Raw genomic sequence first — 21,113 nt, forward strand, 5'->3', positions numbered from 1 at the left:
GTGAGGTGTGATCTTGTTCGAATTTAATACAAGATGCAGTTCACCCTGTTGCCACTAGGGGCTGGCTCCAAAACTCCATGGTGACATGTAAAACAGAGATAATCATGTTTCCAGCCTGGTAGAAAGAAACGATTTGCCCTCGGTTGATGAGTTTTATATTAAACGTGAACCCCTAACATGAATTGCTATTGTATGTTGGAGAATAAGATGCCATTTACAACAAAATGGCGGATTAACCTCACAGAGGCTGAGCCTTCGTCTACTACGTCGTCTACTGGGCTGTCAGTGGTTGTGCATTAACCAGATTAGTGACAACACGATACTCCTGGTTCTTCCTGGATTGAGTGAGGTCGTTCTGAGCCCTACCTCCATGACAGACTTGGAGCGCTCTCCCAGGCAGGGCAGGCCCTCCGTGGCTCCCAGACGGCGCACAGACCAGGCCAGACTCTTCAGGACGGACGCAGCCCTCCTGAAGGCCAGACAGGGACCTTCCACCTCATTGAATTCATAAAACTCTGCGAGCACTTCGAACGCGTCCTGCAAGGAGACAAAGACAAGAACTAATCAGCACACTGAGGCATGAAGCACCTGTTTTTCAACCAAAGATTAAAAAAGCAGAGAAACGTGGGAGCAGAAAAAAGAGGCCGAGCAAAAATGTGTCAGGTGTGCATTCACATGTGAGGAGCACTGACCCGTGGAAGAACCTGACAGGGACATGAGGAGCGTCTCCTGTCCTCCATCACTCCTCCCTGCTCCTGTCTCTGTACAGTAAGACCTTCTGCATGTTGCTTTTATTATGGATGACCGGACAGAGACATTAGAGGCTGGCAAACAGCAGACAGGAACCTGTCATTTTCCACTTGTTCACAACAGGCTCCCCAGGGGGGGTCAGCCAGGGACTGTCCTCTTTTCAAAGGAGACAGAAAGAAACAGGAATAAAATCTATAGCAAACTCCAGTTCAACCGTGGGAGCTGCTATAATTTATAGTTTAAAAACATGGATCGAATTAGATGTGAGTGTTTGTATAAGACAAAAATTACACAGGTCACTGGACGAACCATCAATCACAAGCTTCACCCAATCCAATCAATGAGGAGCACAACCTTTGAAGGCTAGCAAGTAGCAGTTAGCAGCACTAAAACCAAACAAGCAGCTAGCAAACCAGACAAGTCCTAATTAACCAAATGAGTGAGCAATAATTAATTCACCGCGCTCAAAGGGAACCCAGCAACTGGGACCAAATAACAGGGCTAGTACCAGGCTGTGGACATTTTAACATGGAGGTCTGTGAGGACTGACTCACGTTTGAAGCCAGCCCCTAGAGGCTGCAGACTTGTACTGCAATTTATCTGTCTCAGTGGCTGCCTGGTGCTTACTCTTGTTTGTTAAGTAATAATTCCACCACAAACTAGCCGCCATCTTTCTCCAAACAGGCGGTTTTAGGATGACGAATAAAAACTTCAAGAGGGTCACGCTGCTAAAATCAGGAGCACAAGACAAACCAAAAACAGCACTAATTAATCTTGAAGTGCACGGCAGCATGCACACTGCCTTTCAAGATGCTCTGACGTTTGTAACACATGGCCTGTATGTGACTGAGTAAGGATAACGGCAGTACATTTAAGTACAACACAGACTTTGCTCATCCTGAGCCACACTAAACAAACACTGGGGATAAATCTGAAAAATTACAAGGTAAAGTGATCCGATGTGAAACAGGGCTTTTGGCTCTGTTCATCATGTTAGATTTGATCTGGTGAATTTGGCACCACGTTCAGCTGGATGGTGTTCCTCAGTGCAGAGCCAAAAAGGAGGAAAACACGTTGCCATGGGAACGCCGGATCATCAACATGTCCGTTCGTTAGTTAAACAGGTGACAAACCACTTCATGTGTCTGACAGAAGCAGGAGCTTATAACAGAATCCAAGCCGCTGAAATAAAATGTCAGGTATTTTTCCTTTCTACTGAGCCAGCTGCTTAACAAGGAATGAAAAAAGACATTAGGAGTAGATGGAAGCAGGAAGCTGCAGCGGCGCAGCAGGAGAAGACGCTGCTCTGAAATGTCACAGAAAACTGATTTGATACAATTATCACATTTCACTCGTTTATAGAAGCACAGAACACACCACGCTAATGTGCAGTTGCAGGGAAGTCCTCGGAGGACACGTCTTGCCAAAGCATTTTTCTGTTGTGTGCCGCTAAACGACTGAAATGTGATAATTGCATCGACTGCGCCGCCTCACCACGCCGGCCTAATTTGGCGTTTTTTACTCGGTACGCCTCCAACAACAGCTGTGACTTTTATTGTTATTATTATTAGCCTTAAAGGAGAAATTGCCTTCTTGTCATTTGTACACATTTAAATTCAAATGCAGCGTATCGATCTGGAGCCCAGTTCTCTATATAACAAGCCACTGGATGGTCAGCTGTCCGTTCAGTGGACGTCTAAAGGTCGAGGTTACTCTAAAAAAGGATGGTGCCATCTACAACATGTAGAGTGGAGAAAGGAGTGCACACTTTGTCAGCTCCATCCTTTGTCTGAACCTGCTTTGTCAGGGTCACCGGGTCACAAACAGAAGTTGCATGTAAACAACCGTCAGTACGACAGCTTTGCCCCGAGTTTATATAAAAAAATGTAACTAACAAACAGCGGGACAAACAAAAAAACGCACGACGCATGTGCGCACGCAGTCCTACCGCGCCCTGAACAGACTCTGTATATTACCAGGCGCCACCTAGTGGTTTGGAGGACAACAAAGAAGCTGGGTTAAAGTGGATTAAGCGCGGACACATGTGTGTGATAGCCAGATTTGAAAATAGGTGTGAATGTATCCAGCTTAAAGGCGATCTGGATTCAATCCTACTCTAGCTGGACTGACTTTCTCCATTGTGAATGGGGCCTTAGTGTCACCAATTAACCCAATGAGCGCATCTTTAGAATGTGGATGCCAGAGTACCCAGAGAAAAACCCACACATAGAAAGGCCCAGGCTGGATCCTGACATCCTAAGCTTTGTCCTGTTGTATGACCCAGTCTCCTCCAAGCTTTAACTGTCTACCTGTCAGACAGGTGGCCTCAAATTTGTCTCTAGAATACTTTACAGAGGACTTCATGGTCACTCAGTGACTGCAGGGTATCCAGCTCCTGTGGCTACAAAACAAGCCCAAACCATCAGTCCTCCACCGCCGTGCTTCACAGTGTGTATGAGGTGTTTCTGCTGACATGTCTGGTTTCCGCAGAGATGGTGGAGCACTAAGACTGAACAAGTCCACTTTGGTTGGCTGTCTATCAGAGTCTTTATATTTGTAAGCCTGCCTGCGTTCCTTCAAACAGGTCTGAACTCAGAAACAGTTCTGATTACAATGACACTGCTGTTGCTAATCACCCACTTACAAACACATTCATTCCATTCAGCACTGATGACAGCTCTGCAGCTCTAACCACCGAGTGTGTAATGTCTTCTCCAGGAGAAATTAGTCGCACAGGTGGGTCACCACCTCATAAAATCAGTGACATATCACAGCAGCTGAAGGACGAACACTGAAACCCAGGAACTGAAAGCAGTCCGGCTCAGCGTATCCTCCACATGTACGCCTTCATTTCCTCTCCTCCAGCCAAGCTGCAATCTGAGGTCACTGCACCACCCGCAGTCCCACACAGACGTGCAGCCTCAGGTCAGTGAGCAGCAGACTTTAGTCCAGCTCACCCAGGAGACGCACTGACCCGTTTACTGCAGCACATGGAGGAAACGACCCTTTACACCTCACACACACACACACAGACACACACACACAGCTGGGCTCTCCTCACAGCATGCGACAAATTGGAAAAGCAAGCTTGTTATTGGGCAGGTTAAAGGGCAATGCTTGTGTTTAGTGAGCAGGGTGTATTAGGGAGCAGTTTGTGTAGATGTGTTTGGACCAGTGGCTTTTCTGCAGGGTTAAATTAGGATACAGACAACAATCCAAAGCATAACGAAGTGACCATGTTTCCCCCGCAGAGATGTGCAGTGCTCTAACGTCTCTGAACCTTGTAGAATTTTCTATATTCCTGCCTAAATGTGATCCGAAACATCAGCAGATTTTTTACCAGTCCTGAAAGAAGACAAAGATCAGACAGATTTATAGAGCTCTCTGAGACCTTCAGGAAAAAGAGAACATTTGAAATAAATGTTATTCTTTCCACTGTGAGGAAAATCATCTACAAATAGTGTTGATTTTCAAACAACTAGTAATTTGTCCAGAACTGGCCAGCAGAATGAGCCACGAGGCAGACTGACATAACAATGACAGGATGTTCTGCACGTTCTGCAGCTCAGATCAGAGGGACGTTCATGGACTTCATGTCCGATCGCTGAGAGACACAGACCTCCAGAGACCTCCTAAACATTGTTTTGTGTGGATTCATTTTGTTCTATTAGCTTTAAATTACAAACTGATCGAGTCCATGCTACCAAGACGACCAGTCACAGCTGCTACCGTCCTTGTTGTACTAGCATTTTTAAGCTATAGCACAGATTTGATGCAGAACCATAAATCCATGTTTAGCTTCTGTCTTAATGTTCTCAGCAACAACATTCTCATGCAAACATCCAGCAAACGTTAAACAGGACTTTAACACCCCATACAACAACACACACACCGAGTCGGCTGTCATGTTGTTTTAGCAGTTGTGTGTGTGTGTAGCCAACGATGCGGGCTGAAAAATCCACCCTGCAAATGCATTTGTCTAATTAATGAGGACTTAATGCTGGTGGGGGGTGCTCTGGTGTGCAGGGACGTTGATATAGCGCGCCGATTTACCCCCCACCACCGGATATCACGGACATGCCTGTGAGTCGTGTTCGCGCAGCAGCCCGCCTCGCTGCATGCGCAAAGAGAATCCATGAAAGGAGGTCAGACAGACCGCTGAGAAGGGTTTGAACACGATTAACATCCAGGAGATGGATTTCATCCCTTGTCTGATGAATACCTTGTGGAAAAGAGTTCTCGAATATTTGTAATGAAAAGGGTTAAAAGGATCAATAGCATCTCTCCAAGACCAACAGACAGGTTCACTCCTTTTTTAACTACTACAGTGTGACTTTGTGGCCTCTGATGCAGGTATGGGTCAGCACTCCCTCCACGTCAACAACAGTTCTCGTCAGTACAGTATTAACCCTTAGAAGCCAGTTATGTATTCAGGAAAGTGATCCGATATTGTATCTTTGAATGGCCAAAGTATGAGAACCTTCAAGATTAGCAGACTCTCGCAGAATCTGCGGATTGATTTCAGTCCACCTCTTGGAGGTGGATCTAGCTGGATTGGTTTACATCTGGCTCAGGTCTGAACGCAAATGCGGCTAGCGACGTCATACTTCCAGTTCACAGGGACAGTGTCCAGGTCGCGTACGAAAGCCGTATGTAAACAACCGCCGAACTACGACAGCTTTGCCCCGAGTTTATTTCCACAGGGCTACAAAAGAACAAACTGCTTTTTGAACCAGCAAAAAAATGAAGGAACAAGCGACACGGGACAAAAAAACTCACAACACATATGCAACGGCGGTCCCACCGCGGCCTGAACGAACTCTGTATATTACGAGGCGCCACCTAGCGGTTTGGAAGACAACAAACAAGCCGGGTTAATCTGGATTGAGCACGGACACGCGTGTGTGATAGCCAGATTTGAAAATAGGTCTGAATGTATCCAGCTCAAAGGCGATCTGGATTCAATCCTACTCTAGCTGGACTGACTTGACCATGACACTACCACCACCGTGCTTCACAGATGGCATAGGTTAATATACTAGAGTGCAGCGTCTCATCTGTCCACTGAATATTTTCCCAGCAGCCCTCTGGTTTGTCCCCATGATCTTCAACAAAATGCAGACAGGCAGCAGTGTTCTCTTTAGAGAGCAGAGACTTTCCCCTGCAGCTCTGTCATGTACGCCATGTTAGTATTGATGTGATCTTTGTTTAGTGACCACAGAGGCGGAGTAACAGTGGCCTCCATTTTAAAACAATCCATCTGTGGATTTATGAATGAGCAGCAACAGCTGCTTTTCTCAGACGTCCCCTCTGATAGTAGCATGCAACACTTCGGTAAAGGTCAGACTTTGATAGATCAGCGTTTTGGCCTTTAAATAAACTGCTTCTGCTAAAGTTTCACAGACACGTCATATTAGATCGTTCTGAATAAATGAGTGAAATATTTCTGTCTTTTGTTTTGTTTGTTTGGGTTTTCTACTTTCAGGACTGTGTGAAAACATGTTTTTTGTCATATTTATGCAGAAAAATAGAAAATTCTAAAATACATTTTTTAACACTGCTGTATGTTGGAGGTCTTTTGCTCCAGGCAAACAAATTCTGTGTGTGTTTCTGTGTGTGTGTGTGTGTGTGTGTGTGTGTGTGTGTGTGTGTGTGTACCTGCTTCCTTCTCCATTCATCCCTCCTGTCAGTGTGTTTGCTTGCATGCATCTATATGAGTGTATACATGTCTGAGAACAGGCCTCGATGCTCTGTGTCAATCAGCCAGGACGCAAATGTCAATTGTGGTGTTGGCGTATGTCAGGATTATGCTGAAATGATGACAGGAAAATCAGACTTATAAAAAAGAGAAGGGGGGGGCTTGGTGTGGATTTCCCACTCACAGTGAGAGAGAGCTCAGTGAGGTGGAGGGGGGGGGGGTGTTAGACATAACAAAAGGAGCAGGGAGAAGTGATACGGGAGCGAGGCAGAGGCGGTGCGGGATAAAGAGGCAGCGGAGGGGAATAAATCAATAGTGCATGGCTGTGGAATGAAGGGCCACTTGCTGCCAGAGTGTGATTGACACCTCACTGGGGTGCTGTTGATGAGACGATGCTCATCCTTCTTCCTCCTCCTCCTCCCTCAACCGGATGCTGAGCTCCTTCCTGAATCACTGCAGGTCTCCTCGGTCCGCACAGACAGCAGGAGCTGCATCACTGAAAGCCTGGAGGAGGCTCCACTGCACTGTTCCACTCTGGGTCCCATCGATCCAGGAAAAGGTTTTGAGGCCTCTCGGTCTATCACTACAACAAGCAGCGGTTTTTGTGTCGAGCTGGCTTCACACAAACACAACACAGCACCAGGTGCTGCGGTCCCACTGCGCCTCATCAGCTGCTCATGTTGATAAATGCTTTGACGTGAATGAAGGAAAACAAATAACACCCAATCACATCTCTGTCACACAGATATGCTGGTAGTCAGCTGTAGAAACCCTAAAAACCACAACAAATAGCGCCTCTAGCATGTCTGGCTATTAGGCTGAGTGCGCTCCCCAAATGTCTCTGTCTAAAAAAAAAATATGTTATTTGCAAAATTTTAAAAAATTTAAATGAACATAAATCAATCATTTTCCTTTTCAGATGACCACCTATCAGCAGTGATAACCATATTTAACTCACACATCACACCAAATGCTAACGTGGCACAGTGCTAATGCCGAGCAGACTGTAACACAACACAACTCCACTGCTAACATGTTAGCTCGCTCTCTCTTCCTGTTTTCCATGACCTCTCACCCTGACATCTGATTGGACCATAATTCAACGGAAATTAATTTTAACAGAAACATTTTTAAAAACATGTTAACATAATTTATGCCCTTTGAACAGTATGAATGTAACTTTTAAAAATGAAAGCAAAGGGCACCCTCCACCCTCTCCACAACACCGTGGACAGACTGAGCTTCAGCAACAGACTCCTGCTGCCCCCCTGCTCTGAGGGACAGGAAGTCCTTCCTGCCGTCCACCATCAGACTGTGTAACTCCTCTGTGACTGTCAGAGCTGCTCACAAACATATTTACAAATGTTCACTGTGCGTTCATCACACAAACAGCTGGCGGCAATGCACCGTTTTTCTCTACAACCGAATCTGCACACAGTGAGGAGCCAGAAGTAAACCAGCACGTTTCCCACACCACATTCATCTTTTTGGACCCACATACACCTGACTGTGCAACACAAATCCCATCCCATAACCTGAAGCAGTACTAGCAGCATAATCACAGTCTGTGGATGGTTCCACCCTGCAGCAGGGGTCTCAGCTTTCCTTCCACTGTGTTTCACTCGCAGGTGGGGTTAGGCGTTAAAGAAGCTGGTCTGGTGAATCACATTGATCATCTGGTCAGTGACACTTTGTCCTCAACGTTAACAGCAGAGGCAGGAAACGAGGAGCAAACTGTGACGGGATGACTGTGGTTCTGGTCTGGAGCAGTCAGCACCATCACAAATGGTCCAAGAACGGAACAGAGGTGAGCAGGGTGATGGAGAGACCACACAGCTGGTCCGTGTGATCTGACCCAACAGACCAGCTGCTGGTTCTGGTCCACTTCCCAGTCAGTCTCCACTCCATTCCTCCTCCACCTCATCCTGAAGCTGGACTCTGCTCCAACACCACCACTGGAGTCTCAACTCTGCGTTCCTGTCCCACCGTTTCATACAGCGCTCTGCTACGTCACCTGTACGGCGTCTAACTACACCGCCCTGCATATAAACCCCCCCCCCATTAGAACACATGGCAGCTCTTGTTCGGGGGGTTTTTGGGTATGGTTGTGGTTGCTAGGTGACAGTGGCACTGGCCAGCTGACAGCACCAGCACCATACTTCTCCATGTGCATTCACAGACGTTACATCACTGCTGTCCCCTGCAATCAGGCAGACAGCGGGGCATCAAGGGTTCAGCACCGTGGATCAATAGCCTGCCCCTCATTAGCACAGCTTCATATCCGGCGGCGGTGGTTGGCTGCTTCTTATTTCTAAACAGGGGCTTGGTTTACTGTCAAAGAGCAAAGCAACAGCCTGTCTGACTCGGATAGTTAAGGTAATTGCGTTTAGTCTGGCTCAGTGAAGTGTTTTACCTTTGGCTTCCTCAGGTCCACAGCTGGAACAACCTTTCCCTCTAATCAGAAAGTCTCCTTTGATGTGGCGTTACGTGGAGATAATGAGTTAATCGCGGGGAATCGAGTGGGATTGCTAATTATGGAGTAAACGCTGTGGAAAGAACTGGGGGAGAGGAACAGCAGCCCTTCCCAGGTGAGACACATCTGTACCTGCGAGTCCGTGTGGACACACACATGCGAGGGCTTCACTTCACACGTGAGTGAATGTCTGCACACACGTGTGTGTTTACTGTCGCCAGGAAGCAACCAGGCATTATGCAGACACACACACACAGACACGCACACAGACACACACACAGACACACACACAGACACACACACAGACACAGACACACACACACACAGACACACACACAGACACACACACAGACACACACACAGACACACACAGACACACATACACACACACAGACACACACACATACACACACAGACACACACACACACACACAGACACACACACAGACACACACACATACACACACAGACACACACAGACACACACAGACACACACACACACACACACAGACACACACACAGACACAGACACAGATACACACACACACAGACACACACACACACAGACACACACACAGACACACACACACACACAGACACACACACAGACACAGATACACACACACACACAGACACACACACACACACAGACACACACACACACACACAGACACACACAGACACACACACACACAGACACAGACACACACACAGATACACACACACACACACAGACACAGACACACACACACACACACACACACAGACACAGACACACACACACACACACAGACACACACTCTCTCTCTCAAACTTTCAGATTCGGGGACAAACATCGCTCCGTGCTTCAGAGGCCGCCACGGAAAGCTACATGCTAATGAATGATTGTGTGTACTGTCTGTCCCTTCAGGTCAGAGCAGTGTGATTGAACTTAGAAGTAATTACTATTTTCATTATGGATTAATCTGCCAATTAGTTCATAATGAATTTTTTTGGGGCAGTCGTTTAGCCTGTAAAATGTCAGATAAAATTAAAAAAATGTCCATCACAATTTACCACCGATATCTTCTTTTTTTTCCAATCAGTAACTTTAGAGATGTTCTGTTCAGCAAAGACAGAAACACCGCACAGTTCTGGAAACTAAACTGTTTTATATAAACGTATAGATTCACATCATCATCGACCACCGACAGGTGGGTCTCACTGATTATCAGTTTATCATGGCTCCGGTCAGAAGGTTGAGAAGTACCATCCAAAGAGCTCCAAGAAAGGATCAGAGGTGAACCAGTAACAGGGTCCTGAGGACTGAAGGCTGGTCCGTGTGCTCTGATCCAACAGACGAGCTGCTGCAGCTCAGACTGCTGAAGAAGCTCCTGCTGGTTCTGATAGAAAGGCGTCAGAACACACAGAGCAGCACAGTGTGTGGTGCAGCTGCAGAGCAGTCAGGGTGTCCATGCTGACCCCCGTCCACTGCTGGAAGCTCCAACAATGGACACATCAGGACCGGAGCCCAGAGTGATGGAAGAAGACGGCCTGGTCTGAGGCCTGTCTCTGACCTGAGGAACACATGGCACCAGGATGGGAGGGAGGCGAGCCAGCAGGGCCAGAGTGATGGTCTTTGTGTGAGGTTGTGATGAAGCTTTGGGTCCTCATGTGGATGTTACCCTGACACCTAGCTTAGCATGGCTGCAGACCAGCTCCACCCTGAGCAGGATGATGCTCCCTGACACAAAGCAGCAATGGTTCAGGGACGGTTTGAGGAACACAACAACCAGGTCAAGGTGCTGACTGGACCTCCAAACACCACAGATCTGTGGACAAACAAGTATCCATGAAGGCCCCACCTCAGCTTAGAAGACCTGCTGCAGATACCACAGAAGTCCTTCAGAGCTCCGCTGGATTCCAGGCCTACTCACACAACATTCAGTCAGTCATACTCTAATGCAGTGGTTCTCAATTCCTGTATCAAATACTGCCGTCAATTAACACCCATGTGTAACTTCTAACATAAATACTGCACAAGGCTCATAACATGATAAAATTACCAAAGCAATTAGAAACACATCGGGACGGGCTCACACCAGTTTAATACCACGGTGTGCTGCCAGCATGAGATTTAAAAAAAAAAAGTCTGTTCGCTATATGCGTTTTTAAAACGCCTCAATAAAACTATATTAACTGAAAAGGATCACTTGACATGTTCCAGGCAGTTTATAATGCTCTTTACCTGCAGTGACCTGTTGGCTACAGCAGCTGAATTAAAATGTCTCTGCAACTTGAAATGAGTATATGTGCTGTTTTGATGCGGTTCTGCAGACCTCTCTCTCTCTCTCTCTCTCTCTCTGCAGGCACACTGGACACAGGACCACCGAGCTGTCTTGGCCAGTTTAGTGCAGATTTAGCTGAAATCTAATGAGGGATTCATGCCGTTGAGAAGTTCAATCCTCTAGTCGGGGAGAAGCGATGGCGTCTTGTTGTGCACCTGGTATCTATGACCAGGGCTGTAGCTGCAGAGGGCCTGTCCTCATTCGTAATTTAGGGTTTTGTAGGGACTGTTTTCACCGGACATTTTGACGGCAGGCCTCTCACTGATTGTTGGCTGATTGTTCCTAACATCTATCTGAGCTTCCTTTCACACTTAGCAGCATATAAACTTTACATACTTTATATAAATCTTTGCTTTGTGTTGCGGGGTTAACCTGAGCGTTTCTTCCCCATCAGCCCATGTTCCCCTCCTTCCCTCCCCCCCACTCAGCCCAACAGATGGTGGAACGACAGATCCATCACTGCTTGTGAGGAGTGTCACGTCCGTTGCCCATCTTGGCGTGGCGCGCTGCGCCTGCGGGCGTGTCCGTGCCGGAGCCCCGTGCCAGGGATCGTGGACATGTCAGCTGTTGCGCCTGCAACGTGCCGCAGCTGCAGATGCTGCTCATTTGCAGGTTAATGTATTTTGGGTAGAGTTGTGTCAGAGCGTCAGAGTGAAGCGAGCCAGCCATCCAATTAGAGCAGAACAGATTAGGGAGCTTTTTTACGACAGCCTCTGGTGGCTGAACACGTTAAAGCGTTCGGAGGGAGGTAAGAGCAGCAGAGGCTTACTGTGAAAATCTTGTTATTGTTTTCCGTGGTGGTCCGTCTCTGGCAGGCGTACTGGGAGACTGCGGCCACAGGAGCGGGTGCTGTAGCAGCGTCTGGCAGCACGTCCTGTATGTACACACAAAAACACACACACAAGAAGGTTCATGAAGTCACACAGGCAAATATTGTGTTATTTTGTGCGTGTTGGGCTGTTCCTGACGAGCTCGGAGCCCAGAGTTCAAATTGAATTACATCAGAATGTAGCCATTTGCCTGGGAGAAGTTATTTTTATGACTGTATGTCTCCAGGGCAACAGGCTAATGACACTCATCACACAGTCTGGTGGCATCCAAATCCATTACGCTACCTAACCCGTGGCATTACAGATCTGCTTGCCATCATCCAATTTGCCTCCTGTAAATTGCCTTTTCATTCTGTGAAGAAATGGTCCCCCATTTGTAATATATGTGTCAAAAGGATTACCAAACTAATATTAATATTCCCCCAGACAATTAGACGTCACACAAGGGAACACTGTGGCCATAAAATGACCCATGGACAGGGAGGAGGAGGAGGAGGAGGAGGACGAAGATGGAGAGATTGTCGGCGTGCAGAGCTGGCTGGGTCCGATGCTGCAGGAGGAACAGCGCCGTCTCACAAAAAGATGATGAAAGGAGCTCGTACCTCTCACACTGCTGGGCTGAATCAATCAGTGAGGGATTCAAAAGATGTTCATCATTTATTCTCAGCCAGGAGCCTTTCCGCTCCAAAAAAAAAATGAATAACTTAGAATATATTTCACGGCACAATTTTTCTGCCAATCAAAAGTGAAACTGCCGTAGAAACGGCGCTCCTCCTAAATACAACAGGGGCTTCTCCATCACTTTTCCTCCTCAGCAGCAGTTTGTTTAATCCAATATGGGATTGTGGGTCCGTGGAGACAAACACATCAGCATGCACAGGCTGGGTTTCTGGGCTCAGATATTATACACTCTGATGTCACAGGCAGCCAACCCCCTCCTGGCCTCCTCTCCTGTGGCCTCTGCTGTTTGGCTTAGATGTAACTAAACCAAAGTGTGCACAATACACACAGGATTTATACCTGAACCAGAGTCTGTTCCTCCATCCAACATTAGGGCAGCAGAGTGAAGGGGGGCACTGTTTAGATCACCATGTTTTCTATTTAAGCGGCTAAAACATTAGACACAGTTCATTGTTTACAGCTCTCAGCGTGTTTGTGTCTGTAAGTTCTACCATATTCAGTCTATGGGGATTGACTCACAACCATTGACAGTAAACACTACGGACAGAGCTTCCATGACGTTTGTTTCTGAAGAGCCGTTTTTGAGGCTCGGTGGGAGGCTCCGGGACGCTCTGACCGCCGCCATGTTGGCAGCGTCACGTCCGCCAAAACTCCAAATATGGACAAAGAGGGGGAGCACGAGCGGGGTTTAGGGGGGCAGGCGATCGTGGAAGCAGGAAACTCGCTGTGATACAGCAACCACCTGTCACTCAAAGCAGCAACGGCCTTAATTATGCGTAATTTGAAGTCTGAATATAATTAAAACGACCCCCATACAATTGACACTAGAAGAGAACATATCATCTGAGACCACAGTGGTTTTTTGTACCAGGCTGTAAACATGTTCTTTTCTGCTGTGAAGGCGGCCATTTTAACATGGGAGTCTATGGGAAATGACTCGCTGCTGGAGCCAGCCCTCTGCGGCGTGAACTACAACTTCTGACACTTCTGCATGGGCTTCAAGTCTGAGCCCCGAAGGCTGCCGCTCTCTCACAACTGGAGAGAGCCCCTAGTGGCTGTGAGGGGAACTGCAACTTCATCACGTTGTCATGTTTTTCTAGAACTATCAGTGATGTCACCAGGAGCCACTTCCCAGCATCCTCCGTTCTGATTGGACACATCCAACCAGCAGCAGCAGAGCCCCTATAGAGAAATATATGTGAGGACTCATGGAGGGAGGACCTCCTGTCCCCATCAATCCTAATCTAATCTGACCAATCAGCAGCCGTTAGCAGCATGCTAGTGTTTGATGGGCTAACTCAGCTTAGCTGTAGGGACATTTCTTCCCTTCTGTTGATAAAGAACTATCTTCTCGGTGAAGTGCAGTCAGTTCTTGTTGAGCTGGAGCGGCTCTCCCGAGGTGAAGATCCTGTCGGTTCAGGAGATACTTTGCTCTCAGACGTTCAGGTGCTGAATCCATGCTGTGCCTTTTCATTTTTGTTCCTTTGAAGCTAAAGATATTCTTACATCTTCTCCACTTAAAGAGGCTAACCAGCCTCCCTGGAAGCCAGGAAGTAATGGAAAATACCACATTTCAATGGCTTTAATACTTCCAATCCCTCCCTGACTTGCTGTGGAATATTTATGACAGTGAAACATATTGCATCTCCAGACTATCATGGACAGCCTCGGGCAAATGTGCCTAAGAAGTAGCCTGTTTGGGGAATATTTTATCTCCACCTGGTAGCTCCTTAAATGGATTTATCTCTCATAAAAACAATCTGCTGGAAGAGTCGTGCACATAAACGCCGCCACGCACTCCCTCGTTTGCTTAAGAGACGAACCGCTTCACAAAAACAAGCAGAGAAGTGGGCTCCTGGTTACCTGGGGAGCCGGGTCAATAAATGTCAGCATGGCATCATTAGCCCCGACTCTTAATGATGCAGCCGACTACAAGTGACGCCGCTGATTTTCATGGTGACCGGTTCTGACAGTCTGAGATGGAAACTGTTAGTTCCTCTGTGGAAAACAGAGGAGGCAGCAGCACCCTCCTCCAGTCGGGAACGCATACGTCACTTCCTGTTTCGCCACTGTCCGGCTGTGTCACCTGTTGTGCTGTGTTTGGTATTTTCTTTAATCGTGTTTCCCTTTATTGTGGTTGGAAATACACAAACAGTATTTATAGAGTTAAGTGCACTATTCTCTCTCTCTAGACCTGCATGCTGACCTGCAGTCTGGCCCCTGATCATTCCGATGCTTATTGACTGGCTCTGCTGCTCATCTTTGTCTTAATTACTATTAATTACATCAGGAAGGTTCTCCTTATGAGCCGGGTCCTGTTCAAGGTTTCTTCCTTTCTTTCTACACTGTGCGATTTTTAGCGATCTTATAAGACCATTGCATGACACACTATGCGTGAATCTAATAAACTTTGGTACAATCGCCAAGTTTGATGCGTGCACATTGTACGATGACCATTCACTGAATCGCAGGCAACCGCAGGTTACGTCGTACATCAACATGGAGTGACAGGTCGTAGCAGCTGTCACACTGTGAGACGGTCATCCTAAATTTCTGACACCGCTAGAATTTTATCTGGGTGTGGAACCTGCCTCACAGTGCGACGTAAGACCACCGATTTCGAGCCACGACCAAAGATATCGCCACGATTCTCCTACGATGCTCGTCTTTCGTCTGCAACAGCCCAAAATCGTACAGTGTAAACCGGGTTCAGGTTCTGGGTCTCTGTGAATTGAGACAATTCTGATAATCCAATCCATCAATAAAATTGAATTGAATTGAATCCATATGCTGTCGGGCTCGCCTGGTGCCATTCACAGGGGGAAATGTGTTTACGAGCCGTGTGTGCGTGTGTGTGTCTGCTCTGAGCCCTGACATCCAGCTGATGGGTTCATTTGACACTCCCACGCAACATGGAGGATGTTTCTCCTGCCATCAGCGAGGTGAAGTGAGATAATATGAGCAGAGACAGAAGCAGAGTACACACACAATAAATCAGGTACACCTGGACTCCACACATTTGTTTCTTTCATCAACTCTTCACGTCCCCATTGGTTCATAGTGCCATCTAGTGCCCCGTGTTGCGTTGGTGTTTGTGCAAACCTGAATGAGGTGTCTGGTCTCCACAGCAACAGGTCTCCCCTCTCTCATGCAGGCAGTGAACCAGCTGATGTCCAACACGTGCATCATGGGTAGATTCTTCAGCCCGCATCCCTTCAGCCAGACCCAGAGAGACGGAGGCTGCTGGTCCTCTGACACCACGTGAGTGACCACATCGCTGCAGAGAGGAAAGAAATCAGAGTGAGCTACACACAGGAGTCGATGAGCTACGTTCATGCAGAAAAAAGAACATATTTCCAGGATTTCTGGGACTTGTTGGGAAGTGTTTGATTCCTTTCTGCTAACGCCTCAGCCATCTTTAGAGAGAGGCAGCGTTTGAAATGCAGCTCAGATCTCAGCATCACAGTCTTACTGTTGCTGTTTTGGGATCAACAGCAGGTAAACAACCATCACCACAGACCCTCAGCACCTCCCTCCACTGCTGGATTGCTGAACTCATTCAACCAGAGCCTCCTCCATCCCCACAGAGACTGTTTTTATCACGGCCTCCTTGCCTCTGCCTCTGACTACCACACCCAGCCATGCATAATTACACTCAGCCTGCTCCTCCTCCTCCTCCTCCTCTTCCTCTCTCTTGGTGTGGGTAAAAGGTCCTTTAGGGAGGTCCCAGCAGAGTTCAGGTTGCAGCCTAATTGGCTAAATCACTGCTGAAACTAATCCTCTATCTGCTCTGCTTACCACTGTGGCCCCTGATGGTCCATTTCTAACACAAGAACCCTCCCAGCACAAATAACCGCTCTATTATATTAAAGAGACACTCAAGCCATGTTTACATTGATACAATCTCCCCCCAAAACCTGGATACTTCTGCTCATGCATGTGGCTGCATGGATTAAAATGGCAGATTGACATGTTAATGAGACGAAGCGGGCCAGACTGTGCTTCCCTGAGTCAGTGGGACTCGGAGCTCCGCCACAAGGACGGACTAAAGTCAACGGGCTTTGATATGGAGAGCTCTCTGGAGCCGCCCCTCTCTGCCCTGCTCCTGTCAGCAGCTTCCAAACGTGGAAACCAACAGGCTGATCAAAGGCAGTGTCCAGAACAGATTCTTACAGCCAGGCTTCGTCGGTTTTACAGCTGCTGCTTCATCTTCACAGAGAGTCAGGGTCAGCGTGAGGAATCAAATTAAACAAATACAAACGTAAACTCTGACATTAAACTATCAATAAATTAACAGAAGAAGAAAAATGTCTGTTGAAGGTGCGGTGGCTTCATCACAGCTCACCTAGAGGGCGCTGTGAGATACTCCTTTATGAATAAATTACATACACCCGCTTCTATCCCAAAAAGAAACTCAATTTGTATACATGTATATATCTGAACAGCTAGTTAATTTAGCCGACTAGCTGCTAATTCTGTTAAAGATCTTCCTGTTTCACAATTAGAAGCACTTCTCCTCTTTGCCTGTGTGTGGAATAACCAGGAGTTTAGGTGGACACCGCCACAGACAGTTCATCCATATCTGTTCACACTCAGGACTCAGGTTTGCTATGACCGCTGTGCCAAAGTGATGAACAAAACATGAGCTGTCAGAAGCTGGAATAATGTGCTGATCATAACATAAATATATATATATATATATATATGTGTGTGTGTGTGTGTGTGTGTGTGTGTGTGTGCGTGTAAAGGAGCATTTAATGCAGCTCATCAGTCAAACAGGACAAACATGTCGATAGTTGGATCCAAGTTCATGTGCATCAGACATGAAATTCAGACAAGGTGTGTGTGTGTGTGTGTGTGTGTGTGAGCACCATATGCTCGAGGCAGTCTGCCTATAACTTGTGTAAGATGAGATACGGGGAGGTGTTGCCATCAAACTGCAGCTGATATCAGTTTTGTCGGCTCGCAGAATTAATGTCAGTTTGAGGCGGGCACGCTCTACTTCCTGTCGTTGGTTTCAAACAATTGTATCAAGCCAAGTGTAACCGTAGGAGCGCTCAAGCTGTGTTTCTGGGAATGCTGCCATGGCCAAGCTGGCGCACGGCTGGCAGGCACACTTAGACACGCATTTAAGCACTCACTCACTCACACACACACACACACACACTGTGTACACAATGCACATGAGGACCCTCTGACTACATAGCAACTAAATGTATTCATACTTTTTAACTTTAAATTAAAAGACCTCTCTCTCCTTCTACATGAAAGCAAAGCAAAACACAGACCTGCTGCCAATCACCCAAAACAAGCCAGCTTCAACAGGAGGCTGCACAACAAGCCTCAGAGGACTTTACCGTGTCAAGCAGATACACACACACACACACACAAAGGACACGCTGCTTCATCATCACAAGCATCAGCTCATCTGTCCTCCTAACTACTCGTTACCTTACTTTGTCACTGACACAGCTGTAGTGGGTTAAGGCAAATCTTCAGCTGTATGTGGCTCAGGGGCAAAATCCTGATCCTGATCCTGCAGAGGCAGCCTGGATGTCTGAAAGTGTTCGTCTTTAACTGTTCATGAGATGATACTGCCTCTCTAACGTCCTGATTGGATCCCACAGATTGTATGAAAATAGTACAAATAGTATAAATGTGAGGTGCACCATCAATCCAAAAATCATTTTACTGTACAGTCACAGTGAAGCTGGACTTTACCCTTCCATTCTGTGCTCAGTAAAGGCTGTAAAAGTCAAGGTCACACCAGAAAACACGCCATGTGTAGAGGCTTTTAGCCCTGTTCAGAGAAAATGGAAGCTTTTTCCAACCTCAGGACGTCTTCCACAGCGAAGCCCTTCGACCTGGCCAGCTGGGTCAGAAAGCCTCTCCTGCTGCGGCCCATTTTCCTCTCCACCAGGTACAGCCTGACATCCCCAAACTTCACCTTCTCCTCTTCACGCCTGGGAATGCCGGCCTCCGCTGGCCTCGGCCTCTTCCTCACACGAGGCACCATAGGACTGTGGAACATGTCTCTTCAGACCAGCTGTCTGAAGGTTTGCTGCACCTCTAGGAATTCCTCCTCATGTGAGCTCTTGTTGTTGTTGTTGTTGTCGCTTAAACTTCCTTCCACTCTTGCTGGCTCCAGCAGTGGGACAGTGTGTCGGTTGGAGCAGAGCTGGTGTGTTTGGCAGACAGGAAGAGTCTCTGCCAACAGGTGCTGGGGATTTGGTGTTTACCAAAAACCACCTGCCAAGATCGAATAACTGAGGAAGATTAAAAAAAATCAGCAGCCTGCTGGCGTGGCGTTACTCACCACCCGTAAAAGTTGTTCAAACACATGTTTGGAGGAGGAGGTAAACGCGGCCTGATCCAGAGGCTTCTTAAAAAGCTGCAGAAAAGTTGGAGCTGTAGATCCACCTCTGGGCTGGAGAGGAGCCTCGCTCCTGGGGGACGCCTGGAATTCTGGTCACCTCACAGACCTCTCACAGCTGTCCTGCCATGTCCGGTTTGTCTCGCCACTCACCGTCTCATTATGTCCAGACCTACTCTGCACCATCTGCTCTGCTGCTTTAATTAGCTTGCTGCTTAAAATGAGAGCCTTTGTGGGGCATTTCCCCCTGAGAGTCCAGCAGCTCATCCACAGCCTCTGCACAGACACACTGCACAGGTTCTGGATGTGCAGGCTGTTTATGGGGGGGGGGGGTCTGAATCAGCACCTGTCTGTCACTCAGAGCAGTCACACTATTAATTATGCAAAAACGACTTTAGTTAAAATGTAGCTCAACTAGAACAAGTCCAAACCTGAAGCTGTGCTCCTCCTTCAAATAAGGCAGGATTCAGAGGTCACATCAAATATGGACGACTTCCTGTTTATTCTGACGCACTCCTCTTGTTGCCTGGCAACCTACAGTCGATATTACACCTCAGCTGTTAGAGTTCAGTTTGTAGAGGCTGCTCAGTTCTGGTGGATCCACCTGATGCATAAGAGGACACAGATAACATGTCCCCATGAAACAAACAACATGGCTGGACGCAGCTTAAAGGTCGGGCAGGAGATTTCACTCTGATGCACTTTTTGTTAAATTAGTGTAACTTCTCTTTACAATCAGATAGAAACCGATTAGTTCTGCAGTTTCTCATTAAAATGAAGAATATGAATCATCTGAAGCTATAAAACATAAAAACATCATCAATCCTCCGGGTGGACCCTGTAGGAGTATTGGCTGGTTGTCACTCTCTTCCTGCTCTGTGCACCAGAGAGGTACGTGCATGATGGCCGAAGTCACAGACCGCAGCTCGTCTTCAGGTGATGTGCGTCCATGTGATTGGAGGCGTGGCTTCGGGGTGAGCTCTGAGAGAAAGGGGCGTGTGTTTACTTTAAATCTGGCCGACTCTCACTGAGTTTTAAAATCTCCTACCCTACCTTTAAGGCTACAGTCCTCACTGCAGTGAAGCAAGTTTGATTCCAGAGGACTCTCTCTCTTGTTGTTTTCTTCTCATATGTATCAAATAGACTAAAGCAGATACTTAACACAGGGTATGTAAAACTTGATATTGACTTTTGGAGCCAGCCCCCAGAGGCCGTGGGGGGAACTGCAGTGTTGGTGAGGCTTCATTTCTCAGCCTCAGGTGGCTGCTCGTCAGGAACACAGGCTGAAAACAGATTTAATCCACTGAAGTCATCCTTTGCTCTTTGTTTCCAAAAATGTAATTACACCGTCGCCTCCTGGTGTTGTGATTCCTCAACAAAGCAAAAGGAAAAAAGGTTTAAATGTGTCTCTGCTGTAATTATCCACAATAATGTGTCTGTTTCAGCAGACTAAACAGGAATGATTTGTTGATCCAGGCGAGGGGGGATAAAATCATTACAGGCCTCCATTCCACATCTAATTACTGTTTTCATTTTGTCACTTTAATAAGCGCACCTTGCACAGAATTTATTACACGGCTCTCATTAGCATGAGGAGTTCTGAGGGTTAACGGGTGTCACAGGGCAGACGCCACTAATTGTTTGACTGTTTATCCCCCCCCCCCCCCCGAAATCACTGGGCTGCGTGTGAGGCTGCTGGCCCGCATCCAAACGAGACCGATGAAATTCAAACGCCGCTAAGACAAATGACTTTTACACTGCCAGCAGCGATCACGGCGAGACAAATGAAGGCCTGTTCTCCTCCAGCCTCCATCAGATCATTACAATGATTCTACATATTCAGGTTAGTTTAGAGGCAACAAATCCAGGGTTCTTTCCTTCCAGAGGCTTTACAAGGACACAAGTTTCACATTCTGTATTTTTTGGATCACCCTAACCCCATTCACACAACCACAGGAGGGCGCACAGCTACACCACCCT

The 21,113-nt window shown here is 47.2% G+C and overlaps 2 protein-coding genes across 3 annotated transcripts in view; both read right to left on the reverse strand.

Annotated features, from left to right (window-relative positions):
• The window catches only part of LOC114447674 (DNA nucleotidylexotransferase-like), a 44,687-nt gene extending 25,896 nt beyond the window's left edge, over positions 1–18,791 (reverse strand). The window contains exons 1-3 of the mRNA XM_028424065.1: positions 18,592–18,791; positions 15,863–16,037; positions 367–537 (exon numbers count right to left, since the gene is read on the reverse strand). Coding sequence (XP_028279866.1) covers positions 367–537; positions 15,863–16,037; positions 18,592–18,791 — 546 coding nt within the window. The remainder of the gene's footprint in view (positions 1–366; positions 538–15,862; positions 16,038–18,591) is intronic.
• LOC114446924 (DNA nucleotidylexotransferase-like) overlaps positions 1–21,113 on the reverse strand; it is a 67,907-nt gene that overhangs the window by 35,678 nt on the left and 11,116 nt on the right. The window contains exons 2-4 of one of the 2 annotated variants that reach the window (XM_028422838.1): positions 15,863–16,037; positions 12,019–12,123; positions 367–537 (exon numbers count right to left, since the gene is read on the reverse strand). In XM_028422838.1, coding sequence (XP_028278639.1) covers positions 367–537; positions 12,019–12,123; positions 15,863–15,949 — 363 coding nt within the window. In that variant the 5' untranslated portion in view covers positions 15,950–16,037. Of the gene's footprint in view, positions 1–366; positions 538–692; positions 822–12,018; positions 12,124–15,862; positions 16,038–21,113 lie in introns of those variants that run through there. The other variant, XM_028422839.1, reaches the window with a different exon arrangement.

Source organism: Parambassis ranga, chromosome 15, assembly GCF_900634625.1.
Source record: "Parambassis ranga chromosome 15, fParRan2.1, whole genome shotgun sequence".
NCBI classification, from domain to species: domain Eukaryota; kingdom Metazoa; phylum Chordata; class Actinopteri; family Ambassidae; genus Parambassis; species Parambassis ranga.